Below are 16487 nucleotides of genomic sequence, written 5' to 3'. Positions count from 1 at the left end.
ACTGATATTTGCAAAAGAGAAAAGGAGGATATCTAAGGTAAATTGAATGAAGCCATCTGTTTAACCGATCAATTGCAAAAGAGGAATGTGTCACTTGAAGATAAAATAAAAATGCAAGAAAGTGAGTGATTTTGTTAAACGATAAACTGAAAAACTTTTCTATTGGTAAACAAAAGCTTGACAAAATCCTAAAATCGGGAAAGTCCTTTGGTGACAAGAGAGGTATAGGATATGACGTGGCCTCAACTTCAAAAATCTCCTACAAAAATGAAAGAAAAATAATGTCTGTTCCTGCATCAAATGAGAATGGCAAAGCACAAATTTTGGAAAAAGGTAAGAAAATCCTACATGTACAAAAGTTTGTCCCACCTCCCAAGAGACAAAGAGCTCACAACACGAGCCCTATATGTCATCATTGTGGGAAGGTTGGTCATGTTAGACTAGATTGCTTCAAGTTAAAAAATCATTATGATCATGCTCCTACATTCTCTAAAAGTAGGACTGTTTATCCTTCTAAAAAGAGTAAGAAGTTCTTGAATGCTTCTAGGTATGTCTCACCCTCCATGAGACATGAAGTTCACAAGGCAAACCACGTTTGTCACAATTGTGGTAAGATTGGTCACATTCGACCAAACTGTTTTGAGCTTAGGGGCCATCCTAAGAGAATGAAAAAGCCCTACTCAAGAAAATGGCATCAGAATTTGTGGAGCCAAGTCATGGTCTTGACCAAACAAAATGAGATTATCAATATGAAGTTAGACCAATTGACCACTAGCCAGAAGGCTGATAAGGTGAATCATCCAAAAGTGAGACAAGTGTGGATGAGAAAGGGGGAGGAGCAGATTAGACGTGGTATAGACTGATGGTCATGCATTCATGCATTTTTTTTTTGTGTTTGGGTCTTGTATAGTTGTTCTTCATTTGTTGTTTTGTTAAAAGTTTATTGTGTGTGTTCAATTCATGCATAATTTTGTCTTTGTATATTGTTGTGTGTGTTCCTCAAAAATCATGAATAATGTTTTGCACTTGCGTGTGATAAAGAGTGTTAGTGATGTCAATTCTGAAAATTTTAGGTACTTATATCTTTTGAAAATTCTATCATGTACTGTTATAAGTTACAAAAGTTTAAAACATATGTACTATTTGTAATTTGTGACCTGCATCACACACTACACTTCCAGCTCAAACAATTGTTGTTTTGCCACCTGTGAGTTCTTGGAGAGGCAATCAAAGGTGTAAGGGAGCTCTATGTGTATACAAAATTGACCACGGGCTAGATGACCTCATGATTATATATCAAAATTCCTCCTGTGAAAATTCTCTATCAAAAATAAAATAAAATAAAAAAAGGAGTCATATTACTCAATAGGCCAATCCTAATACAGGAATTCAAACAAAACTATTTAGGTCTTAGCAACATTAGGTTTTACTTTCTGTATCGTGGAAAGGCTCCCCATGCACTTACGGTTTCTTGTTTTAGCCTAACCCCACTCACATATTTTGGTTGAAACTTCTTGATTGAGTTAGGATTCACAAAACACACATGTTCATCTTACCTATGATACTCTGTTTTTACTATTTGCGTAAATTGTGATAATATGACGCTCTTTTACATTGGATGTGTTTTTAAGGCTTCAATATTGACTTCATTAATACTTGAATCACTTGATGAAAAAGTATGCATTTTTTGTTTTAAATTCTGGGTATTCCGCTCGAGCGAAAACTGCTTAAAAAGCCCCCGCGTCGTTTCTTTTCCCCAGACCCATTTTATCTCTGCGCCGTTTCTTCTTCCTCTTTGTGCAACGCATCCCTCTTTTCTCTCCGTGTGGTTTTCACTCGTTTTCTCTCAAGAAACTTGATTTAATCACGGTAAGTCTCTCATCTCTCCTTCTTCTCAATCATTTTTGGTTATTATTTTCCATTTCCATCATGCATTTCCATAAACATGCATTTCGGTAATTAGGGCTTTTGATTTGGGGATTTCGAAATGAAGGGATTATTTGGGCTGGTTGTTGATTGTTATTTGGGTGTAGAGAATGATTCTTTCACTCTTGTATTGAGGAGGTTCATGGAACTCCCAAGGAGTTTTTCATTTTGTTTTTGCTTGGATGCACTCCAAGTGCTCGGTGAAATGCCCCAATGATGTTTGGTTTCTTATTTTCATCATGCATTGACATTGCATTGTTCCCATGGTCATTATATGTCTATCCTAGTGTTGGGATAGTGTTTGGCATTGAGGCTTGGGACTACCATTGGGTTTAAAACCCAACATTGGCATTATGTTTGAAAAGGGTGTTTGCATATGGGAGAGTCATGGACTTGAAGTCCTTATTGTATTTTGAAATGGGTCTTTAAAATCCAAGTTTGGCTAAGTATACATTGGTTCTTTGAATTGAGCATGTGCATGTGCATGTGCATACATTGGTTCACATTAGGCATGTGCATTGATCATGCATTGGGCATTTTGAGTCTAACGGTCACTGTTTCTGTCCACAGCCTAAAACCATGTCTAGTCGTGTACGTCCTCGTAAAGATACTCCCACTCCAGCCCAAGATCCTCCTGCCCCAGCCCAACCTCACTTCCATCGTACCAGGGCTAGGGACCTTTATGATGAAACTTTGGTGGACGCACCTTGATTGTTGAGCGTGAGGTCTCCTTAGGTGAGCTAAATGAGACCATTGTGCCCCGTATCTTTCAATCCCGCCAGTGGCTTGGACTGACCATTGGTCTTCCCACTCCTGCTGTGGAGTTAGTGAGGGAGTTTTACTCAAATATCCACAACTTTTCAGATGATAGCTCCTTTGAGGTAAGTCTTCGGAACATCCATTTTCAAGTAACCCCTTCCATGGTGGTGGACTTGTTAAATGCTCCTCGGGTCTCCGACCCAGTCTATCCATATCTGACCACTTATGCTCCTCGCATGCCAGTCATTGCTGAATTCTTGACTGGGAGGCCAAGTACTTGGAAGGGTCGGGTGCCTTTGCACACGGTTCAATTTCCACCTAACCACCTTCTTCTTAATAGGATTGTCTTGACTAATCTCTACCCGTCTGCTCATCATAGTGATTTCGGGTATGATAGGGCACTTTTTCTTTATGCCTTGATCAATGACGTCTCCATTGAATTGGGGAGTCATCTTTGCCGGGTCATTATCGAGACATTTCGGTCAAACAAAGTCCAAACTGGACTTCCATTCCCTTGTCTTATCACTCAGATTGCCATGGCCCACTCCATCCCCTTTATTCCTCATGAGCTAACGATTTCTCTCAAGGCTCCCATTGGTCGTAAGACCATGCAGCTCAGTCGTGCTCACCTTGCCCATCAACCTTTAGATATTGAGCATCCTTCGGCACCGGCACCGGCACCAGCACCAGCTTCTCAGCCGACGAGCTCTTGGCCTTTGAGCTCCGCACCATCCTCCTCGGCATCTCCAAGCCCGACTCCATCGACCGAGCCTAGTCTACAGACGTTGTTGGATTATATGGTCCATCTTCAAGCTAGTTTTGATGGCTTCCGACAAGATGTCACCCAACGCCTCGACAACATTGAGGAGCTCCTCCGTAATGAGGATGATGGCAGTCAGTCAGAGTGATGGACATCATTGACACCCTTGGCTTGTTGTGACAAAAAGGGGGAGTAGTATATATTCAGGGGGAGAGTGGTAATAGATGTAGGGGGAGTAGCAAGAAAGTTGTAGGGGCAGCTTTTGTTTTGTTTTGTGGGGGAGCAGCTTTTGTTTTTTGTTCTGTGAGGGAGGAGCTTTTGTTTTTGTATCACATGCTGCTCGTACTGCTATTGTTTGTCTAATTGAACACAATGTCTGATTTATTTCTTAATGAAAAGTCTTTTATGAAAACTGTGCTACAAACATTGTTTATACTTATGAGATTATTTCTTGCATATTGTTGTTGGTACGTTTAACTGTTTGCTAAGTGTTTGCAGAAATATCTCAATGTGTTCAAGACTATATGCCTAAATAATGGGAATCCTATTTTGGGTGTGTCAGGATTAGGTCCAGTGTATAGGTTAGAGGTTTTGTCACAGAAATTTCAAAGGGGGAGATTGTTGAGGGAAAAATTAGTTAATTGGCATATTCTTCTTAAAAACTGTGTAAACTTGTGTTGTAACAAGTGTCTAGTGTGTCAAAGTGAAAAAGGGAGGGCCAACTCAAGTTAGAGAGTTCGCTCGAAGTGGCTCGATGTAACATCCCGTATTTTAGTGTATTTTTATTGAAGGATTATTTTTATTTTATTCAAAAATTATTCTCTTATTTTAAAATTATTGGATTTTTAATTGGGTTATTTTTATGATTTTTAATTTGTGAAAATTAATTTTTATGTGCTTTCTTAATAATTATTTATTGTTGTGCATTTAAATTGCTTTTCAAATTTAATTAATTACTATGGGATTTAATTATTTCAATTTGACTTTACCATTACGTTTAAATTATTTTATTTAACTTGTGGTTTTGAAATCGTTTCCGTTGGATCATTTTTGTGACCCAAGTTATGAGGATTGAACCTCATTTCTTTTCCCCCCATTTTTCTTTCCTCTCCTTTTTCTTTTCTCTTTCTTTTCTTTTTCCTTATTTCTGCTTCGGCTCTCTTCCCATGCGCGACCCAACTCTCCCTTCCTCTCTCCGTTCGTTTCTTTATTCACCACCCAGTGCCGCCGTGAGCCAGCGGTGGCCGTCATCGCCCAGCCGCCTGCGACCCTACCCCACCAACCTCAGCTCCATTCGCACTGCCGTTAGCCACCACGAGCCCATTGAAGCCGCGGCATTCTTTCCGTTGCTGCGCCGCCGTCGCACCACCATTGGCCACCATCTTCACACCACTTCATTCTCGACCTCTTGACAACCCATTGGACCCAACCCCACCTCCGATCCGTCACCGGTGAAGCACATCCAACTCCATTTCCATTTTGGATATTTTTGGCCTTAAACCACCCCTTGTGCCGACACCCACAGCCAACCTTCACCACCACTAACTTCACCGACCTCCCTAGGCCATACCCTATCATTTTTGGGTCTTCGTTTACCTCCGTTGAAAAGTGAGTATCTGTGACCCACGGCCACAGTGTATTTTACACTGTTCTGCAGCTGTTTTTCCACTTCTTTCAGATTCGTGATCCTCTGGAAATTATTATATAGCGCCGTAAGTATTTTCCAAAGAATTCTTGTGAATTTAATGTATTTTTACACTAACACATTTCACTATATTTGAACTGTTGATTGGTTTTGCCGGACTGAGTTCCAGGAGTACGAGGGTCGGATGGATTGGTGATTGGAGTTGTTAGTGTGATTGATTGGGTTGGTAATTGTTGGTTTGGATATGGTGTTGTTCATGTACATTGCATTTTACACGCATGATCATGTTTGTAAAGGAAACTGAGTTTTCGTGTATTGCATTCATGTTCATGTGTTTATGAAAACTGGGTTTTCATGTGAGAATGGAATTTGGGTGCGTGTGTATCACGAGCCCAAGCTGAGATGGGACATTATCTCGGTGGAGCTCTTCTGGTTACTTGGGAGCGGAAAATACTGAGTAACATCCCTTGGATTGTCGCTAGACGACAATGGGATCAGACGAGATGGTCTTATACCGACCCTGTGGTCCTTCTGCTGGCGGGGACTAGAGGATGTCTAGCCATCAACGCGCTGGGTGCAGGACTGGGCATCGCTTGTTGCGTAGTGGATGCTTGGCTACGAACACACTGGGCGCGGAACTGGGCATCGCTACGAAGTCAGGACGTGCGGATGATCCCTAGGGGAGATCATGGTGCATAGGGTAATAATTGATTAATTGGCTATTTTCTGGGAAAATAGTGTGTGTTGGATTTTGTGTAAATCATTTTCTGGGAAAATGTTTTACGGATATTTTGGGCCAAGTGGGATTTTGGCGTGTGTTGGAAAATTATCATTTTCGGGAAAATGATGTTTTGAGGAAAATGCATATTTCATCATATGCATGCATGTTGGTTGCATTAAATGCATTTTGTTCCTAAGAATTATTTGGGTTACACTTACCTGCGGTACCATGTTTGGTAACGCAGATTTTGATGCAGATGAGGAGGATGAGGGTGAGCCTGAGGAGACGGCTCCGCCCGAGGAGTGATCTGGGATCACTGGCTTTGTTATTTTATTTTACTATATTGTATTTTAATTTTGGATGAGTGTATAACTACTTTTTAAACATCTACTGATGTTTAGATTGTATTTAAATTCTAGTACATAATTGACTAATCCGCTGTGTTGTTTTTGTACACTGTCGCATGTACACACACTTGGCACTTTCGTTGGGATGCGTGACCATGTTGTCATCATCCCGGCGTCTCGATTCTCGCATCCCTATTCATGGTGGTCGGGGGTGCCACAGGTGGTATCAGAGCAGTTCGGCTCTGGGTAAAACCACATGTCCCTTAGGATAGTACCAGAAATTATTTTATTGTTTTAAAATAATTTTTAAAGTGTTGTAAGTTAAATGATTATTTTAAAAAAAATAAATATGTGATATTATGAGTTTATTTTTATTTTATTTTATGTTAATTGATGTTATTTAATTCTATTTTATCTTATTGTATTTTTGGTGTTGCTTTTGGTTGAGTTTGGTTTTGTCTAAATTTAAGCGGGGTTGGAGGTTGCTCTATGACAGGACTATGGTGAGACCAAGAAGGCAAGCTGATGTGCCCGAGGATGAGCTACCCAGGGGTGATGGAAATTATGCCATGGCGAGGGCGTTGAATAGGATGACAAAGTTCCCCCAGTAGAATTTCCGACCGCCGCAAGGAGATCCAAATAGAGCGGTCCAAGTGGGGTGCACCTATGAGTGCTTCCTGGCGCGTAGGACTCCTGCCTTTTTTGGGGAGGAGGATCCAATGCGAGCTAGGAGGTGGATTCAAGATCTGGAAAGAACATTTGAAGTCTGTGGGTGCACTGAGGCCCAGATGGTTTTATATGGAAGCTATATGCTGCAAGGTGAAGCGGCAAACTGGTGGGAGATGAAGCGGCCACTCCTAGAAAGGGAGTTGGGATCCTTGGCTGCTGTGTCTTGGCAGCAGTTTAAGAAAGAATTTGATGACCGATACTTCCCTGTTTCGGTGAGACGGCAAAAGGCTCGAGAGTTCAATAATTTGGTTCAAGGAAACATGACTGTCGAGCAATATGCAAGGAAATTTATGGAGCTTGGACGGTTCGCTCCTCACCTTATTGCTACTAAGGAATTGCGGGTTGAGAGTTTCCAAGAGGGCCTGCGCCACGAGGTATGTAGACAAGTAGCCTGTCTTCAGATTATGGAATTTCAGAAGTTGATGGATTTGGCAAATATCGCAGAGCAAGAGAATAGCTTTGCAGTGGGCTCCCCTCCAGGTCAGAAGAGGCAGAGTTATGTTAGTGAAGGAAGTAGTTCTGGATCTCCACATAAGTTTGTTCAGAGGACTGGGGCCCGTTCACAGACAACCTCCGGTGTTCGTGCAGGAGGCCGGACTCTAGTGTGCCCTAGATGCAGTAGAGCCCATGTGGGCGACTGCAGCCAACGGGGAATTCAGTGTTTCAGATGTGGCCAGCCGGGTCACTTTGCTCGTGAGTGTCCTAGTCTAGTTCAAGGAGGTCAAGGAGGACGAGGAGGTCGACGAGGTCGAACGGGCAACCAGAGATAGTTGGTACAAGCTCGGGTCTATGCAGTGACTCCTGGTGATGTGGATTATGGGGATCCAGAGACCCACGATGCTGGGGTGATTACTGGTATGCATTTAGTTATTCTATTTGGATTTAATGTTTGGTGTGGTTGGGTTTTTTGAATTTGTCTGGTGGATGTATTTGCTTTAGATAGAGTTCGTCTATATGATTTCTATGCATGTACTTTGTTTGATTCTGGGGCATCCCAATCTTTTGTGTCCGCCACTTTTGCTCGGATGTGTAATCTAGTGACGGAGCCTTTATCACAATCCCTAGTAGTGACTCTTCCAAATGGTGAGATGGTATGGTGCTCCAAAGTTGCTCTAGGCTGTCCTTTGGATTTTGGTGGGAGGACATTGGACGCAGATTTGATTGTATTCAAGTTGCTTGGATTTGATATAATTTTGGGTATGGATTGGTTGTATTGTTATTCTGCAAATATTGATTGTAGAAGTCGAATAATTGGTTTTCACCTCTCAGATGGGGATTATTTAGAATTCGTGGGAAGTAAGTTGAAGGTAAGACTATTAATTATATCAGCAATTCAAGCTAAGAGAGATATAGCTTGTGGAGCAGATGCTTTTTTGGTTCAAGTTGTGTCTACACCATCTGAGAAGAAATCTTTAGCAGATATTCCAGTGGTGGGAGAATTTCTTGATGTGTTCGTGGATGAGTTACCTGGATTGCCTCCCGTTCGCGATATAGAATTTCTTATTGATCTGGAACCTGGGGCGGCTCCTGTGCATAAGGCTCCTTACCGAATGGCACCGGCTGAGTTAAAAGAGTTGAAGACTCAATTGCAAGAATTGGTTGACAAAGGATTTATTCAGCCTAGTACTTCACCGTGGGGAGCGCCTGTTTTGTTTGTCAAGAAGAAAGATGGTACTCTCAGAATGTGTATAGACTATCGGGAGTTTAACAAGGTGACTATCAAGAACAAGTACCCTCTTCCTAGAATTGATGATTTGTTTGACCAGCTTCAGGGAGCAACTGTCTTTTCGAAGATTGACTTGAGATCAGGGTACTATCAGCTGAGGATAAGGGATAAGGACGTGCCCAAGACTGCTTTCAGGACGAGGTATGGGCATTATGAATTTAAAGTGATGTCTTTTGGGTTAGTGAATGCTCCTGCCGCTTTTATGGATTTAATGAATCGGGTGTTTCGACCCTTTTTGGATTCTTTTGTGGTGGTGTTTCTTGACGACATTCTGATTTATTCTCGAGATTTGGAAGAGCATGCTTGTCACCTTCGTCTGGCACTTGGGAAATTAAGAGAGCATCAATTGTATGCTAAGTTAAGTAAGTGTGAATTTTGGTTAGAAGAAGTTAAGTTTCTTGGACATGTGATTTCTCAAAAAGGGGTGGCTGTAGATCCTAGTAAAGTAGAAGCTGTTTTGTCATGGCCTCGCCCTTCAACAGTTCGTGAGATACGAAGTTTCTTGGGACTTACCAGTTACTATCGAAGATTTGTGGAAGGTTTTTCTCGACTATCAGAACCTCTCACTACCTTGACTAGGAAGAATACTGAGTTTGTATGGTCTAACAAATGTGAGAGAAGTTTTCAAGAGTTGAAGAGAAGATTGACAACAGCACCAGTTTTGGCACTTTCAGAACCACACAAGCCATTTGTGATTTTTAATGATGCATCCAAATTCGGGTTGGGATGCGTTCTTATGCAAGAGGGACGGGTTGTTGCTTATGCATCTCGTCAGCTGAAAATTCATGAAATAAATTATCCCACACATGATTTGGAGTTGGCGACAATAGTTTTTGCGCTTAAGATTTGGCGGCATTATCTGTATGGCGAACCTGTGAAGTTTATACTGACCACAAGAGCTTGAAACATCTGTTTACTCAGAAGAATCTCAATATGAGGCAGAGACGGTGGTTAGAGCTGATTAGCGACTATCAATGTGAGATCAAGTATCATCCAGGAAAGGCAAATCTAGTCGCTGATGCTTTGAGTAGAAAGTCTCAACAAGTGGACGAAGCAGAGTCATCAGATTTGGACTCTCTCCTTTGTGGAATGAGAAGACTTCTTATCGAGAGTTCACAGCAAGAGGAATTGTTATCTTCATTCTTGGATGTCCGAGTAGTGGATTTTGAAGAATTGAAGACTCTTCAAAGAAGGGATCCTAAATTGTTAGCTATCAGGAAAAGAGTCAGGAAGTCTAGAGGACCCTTGCATTACAGCTTGGATAAGGATGGTATTGTTCGGTTTCGGGATCGTAGAGTGATTCCCCGAGATTCTGAATTTAAAGACAGGATTTTGGCAAAAGCTCATGTGGCTCCTTATTCAGTTCATCCAGGAAGCACGAAGATGTATCGAGATTTAAAGAGAAATTTCTGGTGGGAAGGAATGAAGTTGGACATCGCTTTGTTTATTGAGAAATGTGACACGTGTCGTCAAGTGAAGGCTGAGCATCAAAGACCTGCTGGTAGACTTCAACCTCTCCCTATTCCTGAGTGGAAGTGGGATGATATTTCTATGGATTTTGTTGTGGGTTTGCCGAGGACTCCTAGTGGGAAGAACGCAATTTGGGTGATTGTTGATTGGTTGACCGAGAGTTCCCATTTCTTGCCTGTTAATAATACTGACTCTGTGGGTAAGTTGACTCGGTTATATGTCAAGGAGATAGTGCATTTGCATGGAGTACCCAAGAGTATCGTGTCGGATCAGGACCCGCGGTTCACGTCCCATTTTTGGAAGAGCTTGCAGGCAGCTTTAGGCACTAAGTTGAAGTTTAGTACTGCATATCACCCTTAGACAGACGGTCAAACAGAGCGTACTATTCAGACTCTGGAGGATATGTTGCGGTCTTGTGTCATGGAATTTCAAGAAAGTTGGGAGAATCATCTGCCGCTTATTGAGTTCTCTTATAATAACAGTTTTCATTCCTCCATTCAAATGGCCCCGTATGAAGCTTTGCATGGAAGGAAGTGTAGATCGCCCTTGTGTTGGGATGAAGTTGGCGAGAGCAAATTGTTTAGGCCTGAGATAATTCAAGAAATGAAGGATCAAGTTCAGTTTATAAGGACTAAAATGGAGAAAGCACTCAGCAAGTTGGATGACAAAACACACTGGATCTCATTCAAGTACGAGAGGCTGCAAAATTTCTGTTTTCAGTGTGGAATTCTCAATCATAAAGGTAAAAGCTGCTCAACAGCTTGCAACACTCAGCAAGGAGGAACATTGCCTCCACCCCAGTATGGTCCTTGGCTTCGAGGACAGCCCCGGAACACCAACATCTTCGATAGGCGTAGATTCGGTGGTTCAATGGGAGAAAACAACCAACAGACGGGTCAGAAAGGGGGAGAGGGTACTTTGGTCCAAGACGTGGTGGTGCAACGTACATCAGACGTCCATTCAAAAGAGGTGGTAGAGAAAATGGAACAGATGTCAGCGGGAAAGAAGGAAGGAGGGTCATCTACAGAAAAGCAAGCAGGAGAAGGTGCTACTATGGAAAAATGCATCGGGAAGATGGTATGGAGTCAGGGTGTAAGTCTATACTCTGACCAAGAAAAGGCTATGCTTGGAAAGGAGGGTGCTAGGTATTTAGACCCTGATGGCCCTCAAGAGATCCAGAGTTTCCACGTGGGAGAGGATTTGGCAGCTCATCCTTTGTCGGGAACACATAGGCTCCATGACACTATGAGGAGCACTGGAACTCAAAGGGGTACGAAGGAAAATTCCAATTATGACAGCATGGATGCAACCATTCCTGATGTAGCCTTTCCTCTCCAACATGATGAGAGAAGGATGGATCTCGATACATCACCTGGTACAGGGATTATAAAGGCAATGGCTAAGGGTGATGGTCTGAGAACTTTAAAGAAATGGAAAAGGAAGGCCCGGGAGAGTGGTACTAATACAAGCGGCAATAGTAATCCAAAAATAGATGACAGGCCAAAATCCAATGCCAGATACATGTATGCTAGGGGGTGTAAAAGGGTCTCAACATGGCAGGAGGTTGTTCCCAAAAACAATAAAAGAAGGCTTGTTACCACAGACATTCCAATGGTTAAGGCAGTGGCTGGTTCACAGCCCTGCCATGACAAATGAGTATTCTAGTGTGGAACTGCCGAGGGCTTGGGAACCCTCGGACAGTTAAGGTCCTTAGGAATTTATCTAAGGAAAAGTCCTCCAATTTAGTTTTCCTAGTAGAGACTAAATGCAGAAGGATTAAGATGGAGGCATTTAGGAGGTTATTGCAAATGGATGGATGCTTCACAGTAGATTGTATGGGGCTTAGTGGGGGCATTGCCCTCCTCTGGAGAGATGAATGGTGTGTTAACATAATAAATTACACTATGGACCAACATGGCATGTTAGTGCTTTAATCCAGGAGAAAGAAAATGGACCAACATGGAAATTCACGGGCTTCTATGGACACCCTGACACAGGGAAGAGAGGCAGTAGTTGGCAATTACTGAAGATGCTAAAACCCACCACTTCCATAGCATGGTTATGTGCTGGAGATTTCAACTAGATTCTTCATCAGAGTGATAAGGTGGGGGGTGCTAGCAGACCATATAAACAGATTGAGGACTTTAGACAAGCAGTGGAATACTGTGGTTTCCATGACATTCACTCATATGGGCAAAGGTTTACTTGGTCAAACAACAGAAATGGTAATGAGTTTACAAAGGAAAAAATTGACAGAGTTTTTGGCAATAATGAATGGATTGATTTATTTAGGCATGGTGTCTATAATGTTCTTCCTGCCATTAGTTCTGATCACTCCCCCTTGTCAGTCAGTTTACACAATACCTCTAATGGGAGGAAGAAAAGAAGGTGGTGCTTTAGATATGAGATGGCCTGGGAGGTAAAGGAAGAATGCCTGAAGGTTGTGGGTGAGGCTTGGCAAAATGCTGGCATAACAGATTGTCAGGCAAAGTCCTTAAGAACACAGCTTGATCTATGCCAAAAGGGCCTCATGACTTGGAGGCAGACTCTTAAGCAACAAAAGGATCAAATTGTTAAAAATGGGATTCTAAATATTGGGCATCTTCAGAATTATGGTACTGGCGAGCACGTGGCAGCTATGAAACAATTTCAAGAGGAGGTGGTCAATGCCATTACTGCTAATGATATGAAGTGGAAGCAAAGGGCAGAGCAACACTGGCTGAAACATGGGGACAGAAATACTCAGTATTTCCACATGCAAGCTAGTCAGAGAAAGAAGATCAATGCAGTTAATAGCATAGTGGATTCACAAGGCAGGGTTGTCACTGACCAGTCTGAAATTGGTGAGGTATTCACAGTTTTCTTCTCCTCTCTTTTTACTACTTCCCAACCTCTATCTATTGATCAATGTCTGCAAGAAATGGACACCAAATTAGACATGGACATGAAGGCCTGGCTTTTAAAACCATTCACTAGGGAGGAAATCACTGCAGCTTTTTTCAAAATGAATCCTTTGGGGTCGCCAGGCCCTGATGGCTTTCCTGCCCAATTCTACCAAAAAAACTTGGAGGTAGTGGGGATCAAGTCTGTAATTTTGCTCTTCAATTCCTCAATCATGGTGGATCTCTCAGTGAGGTTAATGACACTTTCATTACTCTTATTCCCAAGGTTCAAAACCCCACAAGAGTAGTGGAGTACAGACCCATAAGCCTGTGTAATGTTATATACAAGGTTGTGTCAAAAACCATGGCTAATAGACTGAAACACATACTGCCTCAAATCATTGCCCCTAATCAGAGTGCCTTTGTGCCTGGAAGGCTTATCTCTAATAACACCTTGGTAGCCTATGAGACCCTCCATTCCATGAACTCTAAAATGAAAGGGAAGAAAGGATTCATGGCTCTAAAATTGGACATGAGTAAAGCTTATGACAGGGTTGAGTGGGATTTCATTGAAGCAATCATGACCAAAATGGACTTTCCTGGTCATTGGATCCATATCACAAAAGCATGCCTCTCTTCTGTCTCCTACTCAGTACTTGTCAATGGAGAACCTCAGGAAAAGTTTGCACCTTCGAGAGGTCTTAGACAAGGAAATCCCCTGTCCCCCTACTTGTTTATTCTTTGTGCTGAAGGCCTCTCTTCTCTCCTTAAACATGCTGAAGCATGTGGCAATTTAACCCCTGTGACTATTGGCAGAGGTCCTATTAAAGTAAGCCACCTCTTCTTTGCTGATGATAGCCTATTGTTCTGCCAAACCAAGTATGAGGAAATTAATTGTGTTCTCAAGATCCTCGAGCTCTATGAGAAAGGATCAGGACAGGTTATAAACAAGGACAAGTCTGCTATCTTTTTTAGCAAGAACACCACTCTGATGACACAACAGCAGATCAAGAGTCTAGCAGGGGTCCAATCCACCTCCAATTTTGAGAAATATTTGGGTTTACCATCTTTGGTGGGTAGGAAGAAGATTGCCTCTTTCCATTCTTTAATTGATAGAACCTGGTCTCGGGTCTCTAACTGGAGGACCAAATTTCTCTCTGCAGCAGGAAAGGAAATTTTGCTCAAAGCTGTGCTCCAAGCCATTCCCACCTATGCAATGGGGATGTTCCTCCTACCAGCTTCTATAACAAGGAGACTAAACCAGATTTTAAGGAGGTTTTGGTGGGGTTTCAATGAAGATTCTTCAAAAATTCAATGAGTCAAATGGGAGCATCTTAGTGGTAGGAAGGATAATGGAGGGTTGGGATTTCGAGATCTAAAATGTTTTAATATTGCCTTACTCTCCAAGCAGGGATGGAGGATACTCCAAAATCCTACATCCCTAGTGGCACAAATCCTAAAACAGAAATACTTCAAACAAGGAAGTTTACTTGATGCAAAGCTTGGGACTGGGCCTTCTTTTGCTTGGAGAGGAATACACGCTGGATTATCTCTATTAAAAAAAGGCATCAGCTGGAGAGTTGGAAATGGAAAGCAGATTAACATATGGCATGACAGATGGATACCCTCCTTACCTGGACAACAAATTGTGACCCCTCGAGATGATGACTGCTGGTGTGACAAAGTCAGTGATATTATCGATCCTCAATTGAAGATATGGCAGGAGTCTCTCTTAGATGAACTTTTTTCTATTCAGGAAAGAGAGGGCATTAAAGCTATACCCATCAGCTTAGGAGGAAGAGAAGACAAACTTATATGGCAATTCACTCCTAATGGAATCTACACTGTTAAAAGTGGGTACTATCTTGGCAAAGAATTGGAAAGAGAGAAAATAGGAGAGTCTTCAGGCAAAACAATGGACTGTCTGGTATGGAGATCTATCTGGAAGCTCAAGGTACCCCCTGCCACCAGAATGTTTGTGTGGAGGGCATGCAGTGAAGTATTACCCACTATGGCAAACCTGAAAAGAAGAAAGGTGATAAAGGACAGCAGCTGTTTAATCTGCAAGAAAGAACATGAGACTTCTGGACATGCTTTATGGGGCTGTAGTGGTGCCCAAGATGTTTGGAGCCAAGGTCCAATAAAAGTGTAGAAATCATCTTCTCAGAGTGACTTGTTCTTTAATATATGGGCAGAATTGATTGGCAAACTTGATTCAGAGGAGTTAAATGAGGCAGCCATTACATTGAGGCTAATATGGGCGAGAAGAAATGATGTATTACATGGGAAGGCCTTCAAACACCCTCGAGAAATTATTGCACAGCCTAGGACAGAACTAACTCTTCATAATGAGACCATGCAGAAAATGGTTGATGATAATTCTGAGAACATGACAAGGGTCCTCGAATGGACTAAGCCTGCAGCAGGATGCCTGAAAGTGAACTGGGATGTAGCTGTACAAATGAGAATGGGAAGGATTGGAATTGGGGTAATTATCAGAGATCACCATGGCCTAGTGATAGGTGCTCTTCGTGCTAACAGACCTTTGAAGGGCAGCGTTTTTGATGCTGAAGCTTATGGTTTACTTTTGGCGTGTGTTTTTTGTAAGGAGATTGGAGTAAGGCAAATCTGTTTGGAGGGGGACTCAAAGCAGGTCATGGACCAAATGAACCAAGATAGTCCTAACTGGAGCTTGGGTGGCTGTCTCATATCAGATGCCAAAGAGATTCTAAACTTAGCTGCTGTTTGGTCCATCTCACATGCATACAGGGAAGCTAACATGGCAGCTCACATGCTTGCACAAGCGGCTTACGAGTGTACTGAAGACATGTATGACATTGAGATATGCCCAGCTTGTATCTGTCAAGTAGTTTCTAAGGAAATGAGGCACTAAGATCAGCACTTGTATCTTGGTTTCTTTGTAATACTGATTTAAACTGTATGAGTTTGGAATTGATTAATGAGATCAGTTTTATTCAAAAAAAAAAAATGGAGAAAGCACAAAGTCGCCAGAAGAGTTACACAGATACAAGAAGAAGAGACTTATCCTTTGAAGTAGGTGATTGGGTATATCTTAAAGTCTCTCCTATGAAAGGCATTAAGTGCTTTGGGCTTGTTGCTTATAGAGTTGCCTTGCCAGACTATTTTGGGGATGTTCATGATGTGTTTCATGTGTCTTCGTTGAAGAAGTGTTTTGGACAGCAAGAGCCATGTTTTGTTGACCCTGAACGCATTCAACTCCAGCCTAACCTTATTTATGAAGTTGCTTCGACGCAGATCGTGGATCGGAAAGAGCAAAGATTAAGGTCCAAGACAATACCTTTGGTGAAAGTATCATGGGGCGATCTGTTGGCTCAAGATTTCTCTTGGGAGAGAGAAGCCGACATGAGGGAGCAATATCCGTACTTGTTTGATTGATTTTGACGGTATGTTCTAAGTATGCTCTCGGTTGAATCTTGATCCTGTCTTAGTTTAATGTTTGACCATGCTAATTTCGAGGACGAAATTTTATTTAAGGGGGGG

General features: G+C 42.1%; 2 protein-coding genes across 2 annotated transcripts; both read left to right on the top strand.

Moving 5' to 3' along the window:
* The first annotated feature begins 6658 nt into the window (after positions 1–6658).
* Positions 6659–8970, top strand: LOC109020801. Its single transcript, XM_019003320.1, has 5 exons — positions 6659–6765; positions 6847–7580; positions 7683–7742; positions 7827–8754; positions 8910–8970. Exons 1-5 carry the CDS (start codon positions 6659–6661, stop codon positions 8968–8970), a joined length of 1890 nt encoding a protein of 629 aa, XP_018858865.1.
* Positions 8971–11864: 2894 nt separating this feature from the next.
* Positions 11865–15858, top strand: LOC118348908. Its single transcript, XM_035691479.1, has 5 exons — positions 11865–11962; positions 12376–13218; positions 13518–14240; positions 14583–15100; positions 15161–15858. Exons 1-5 carry the CDS (start codon positions 11865–11867, stop codon positions 15856–15858), a joined length of 2880 nt encoding a protein of 959 aa, XP_035547372.1.
* Positions 15859–16487: the final 629 nt, after the last annotated feature.

This window comes from Juglans regia, chromosome 7 (assembly GCF_001411555.2).
Source record: "Juglans regia cultivar Chandler chromosome 7, Walnut 2.0, whole genome shotgun sequence".
Classification (NCBI taxonomy): domain Eukaryota; kingdom Viridiplantae; phylum Streptophyta; class Magnoliopsida; order Fagales; family Juglandaceae; genus Juglans; species Juglans regia.
This window is presented reverse-complemented; position numbering and strand designations above follow the sequence as displayed.

What these genes read in the sequence shown, in the direction of transcription:
- LOC109020801 (XM_019003320.1), top strand. Translation starts at nt 6,659, where the DNA reads ATGGTGAGACCAAGAAGGCAAGCTGATGTGCCCGAGGATGAGCTACCC. An exon ending in CCAGCCGGGTCACTTTGCTC is followed by an intron (nt 7,581 to 7,682) that starts GTGAGTGTCCTA and finishes GGGTCTATGCAG; the next exon opens with TGACTCCTGGTGATGTGGAT. An exon ending in CGATGCTGGGGTGATTACTG is followed by an intron (nt 7,743 to 7,826) that starts GTATGCATTTAG and finishes TATTTGCTTTAG; the next exon opens with ATAGAGTTCGTCTATATGAT.
- LOC118348908 (XM_035691479.1), top strand. Translation starts at nt 11,865, where the DNA reads ATGGAGGCATTTAGGAGGTTATTGCAAATGGATGGATGCTTCACAGTA. An exon ending in ATGGTGGATCTCTCAGTGAG is followed by an intron (nt 13,219 to 13,517) that starts GTTAATGACACT and finishes AGCTTATGACAG; the next exon opens with GGTTGAGTGGGATTTCATTG. An exon ending in CCAAGATGTTTGGAGCCAAG is followed by an intron (nt 15,101 to 15,160) that starts GTCCAATAAAAG and finishes ATATATGGGCAG; the next exon opens with AATTGATTGGCAAACTTGAT.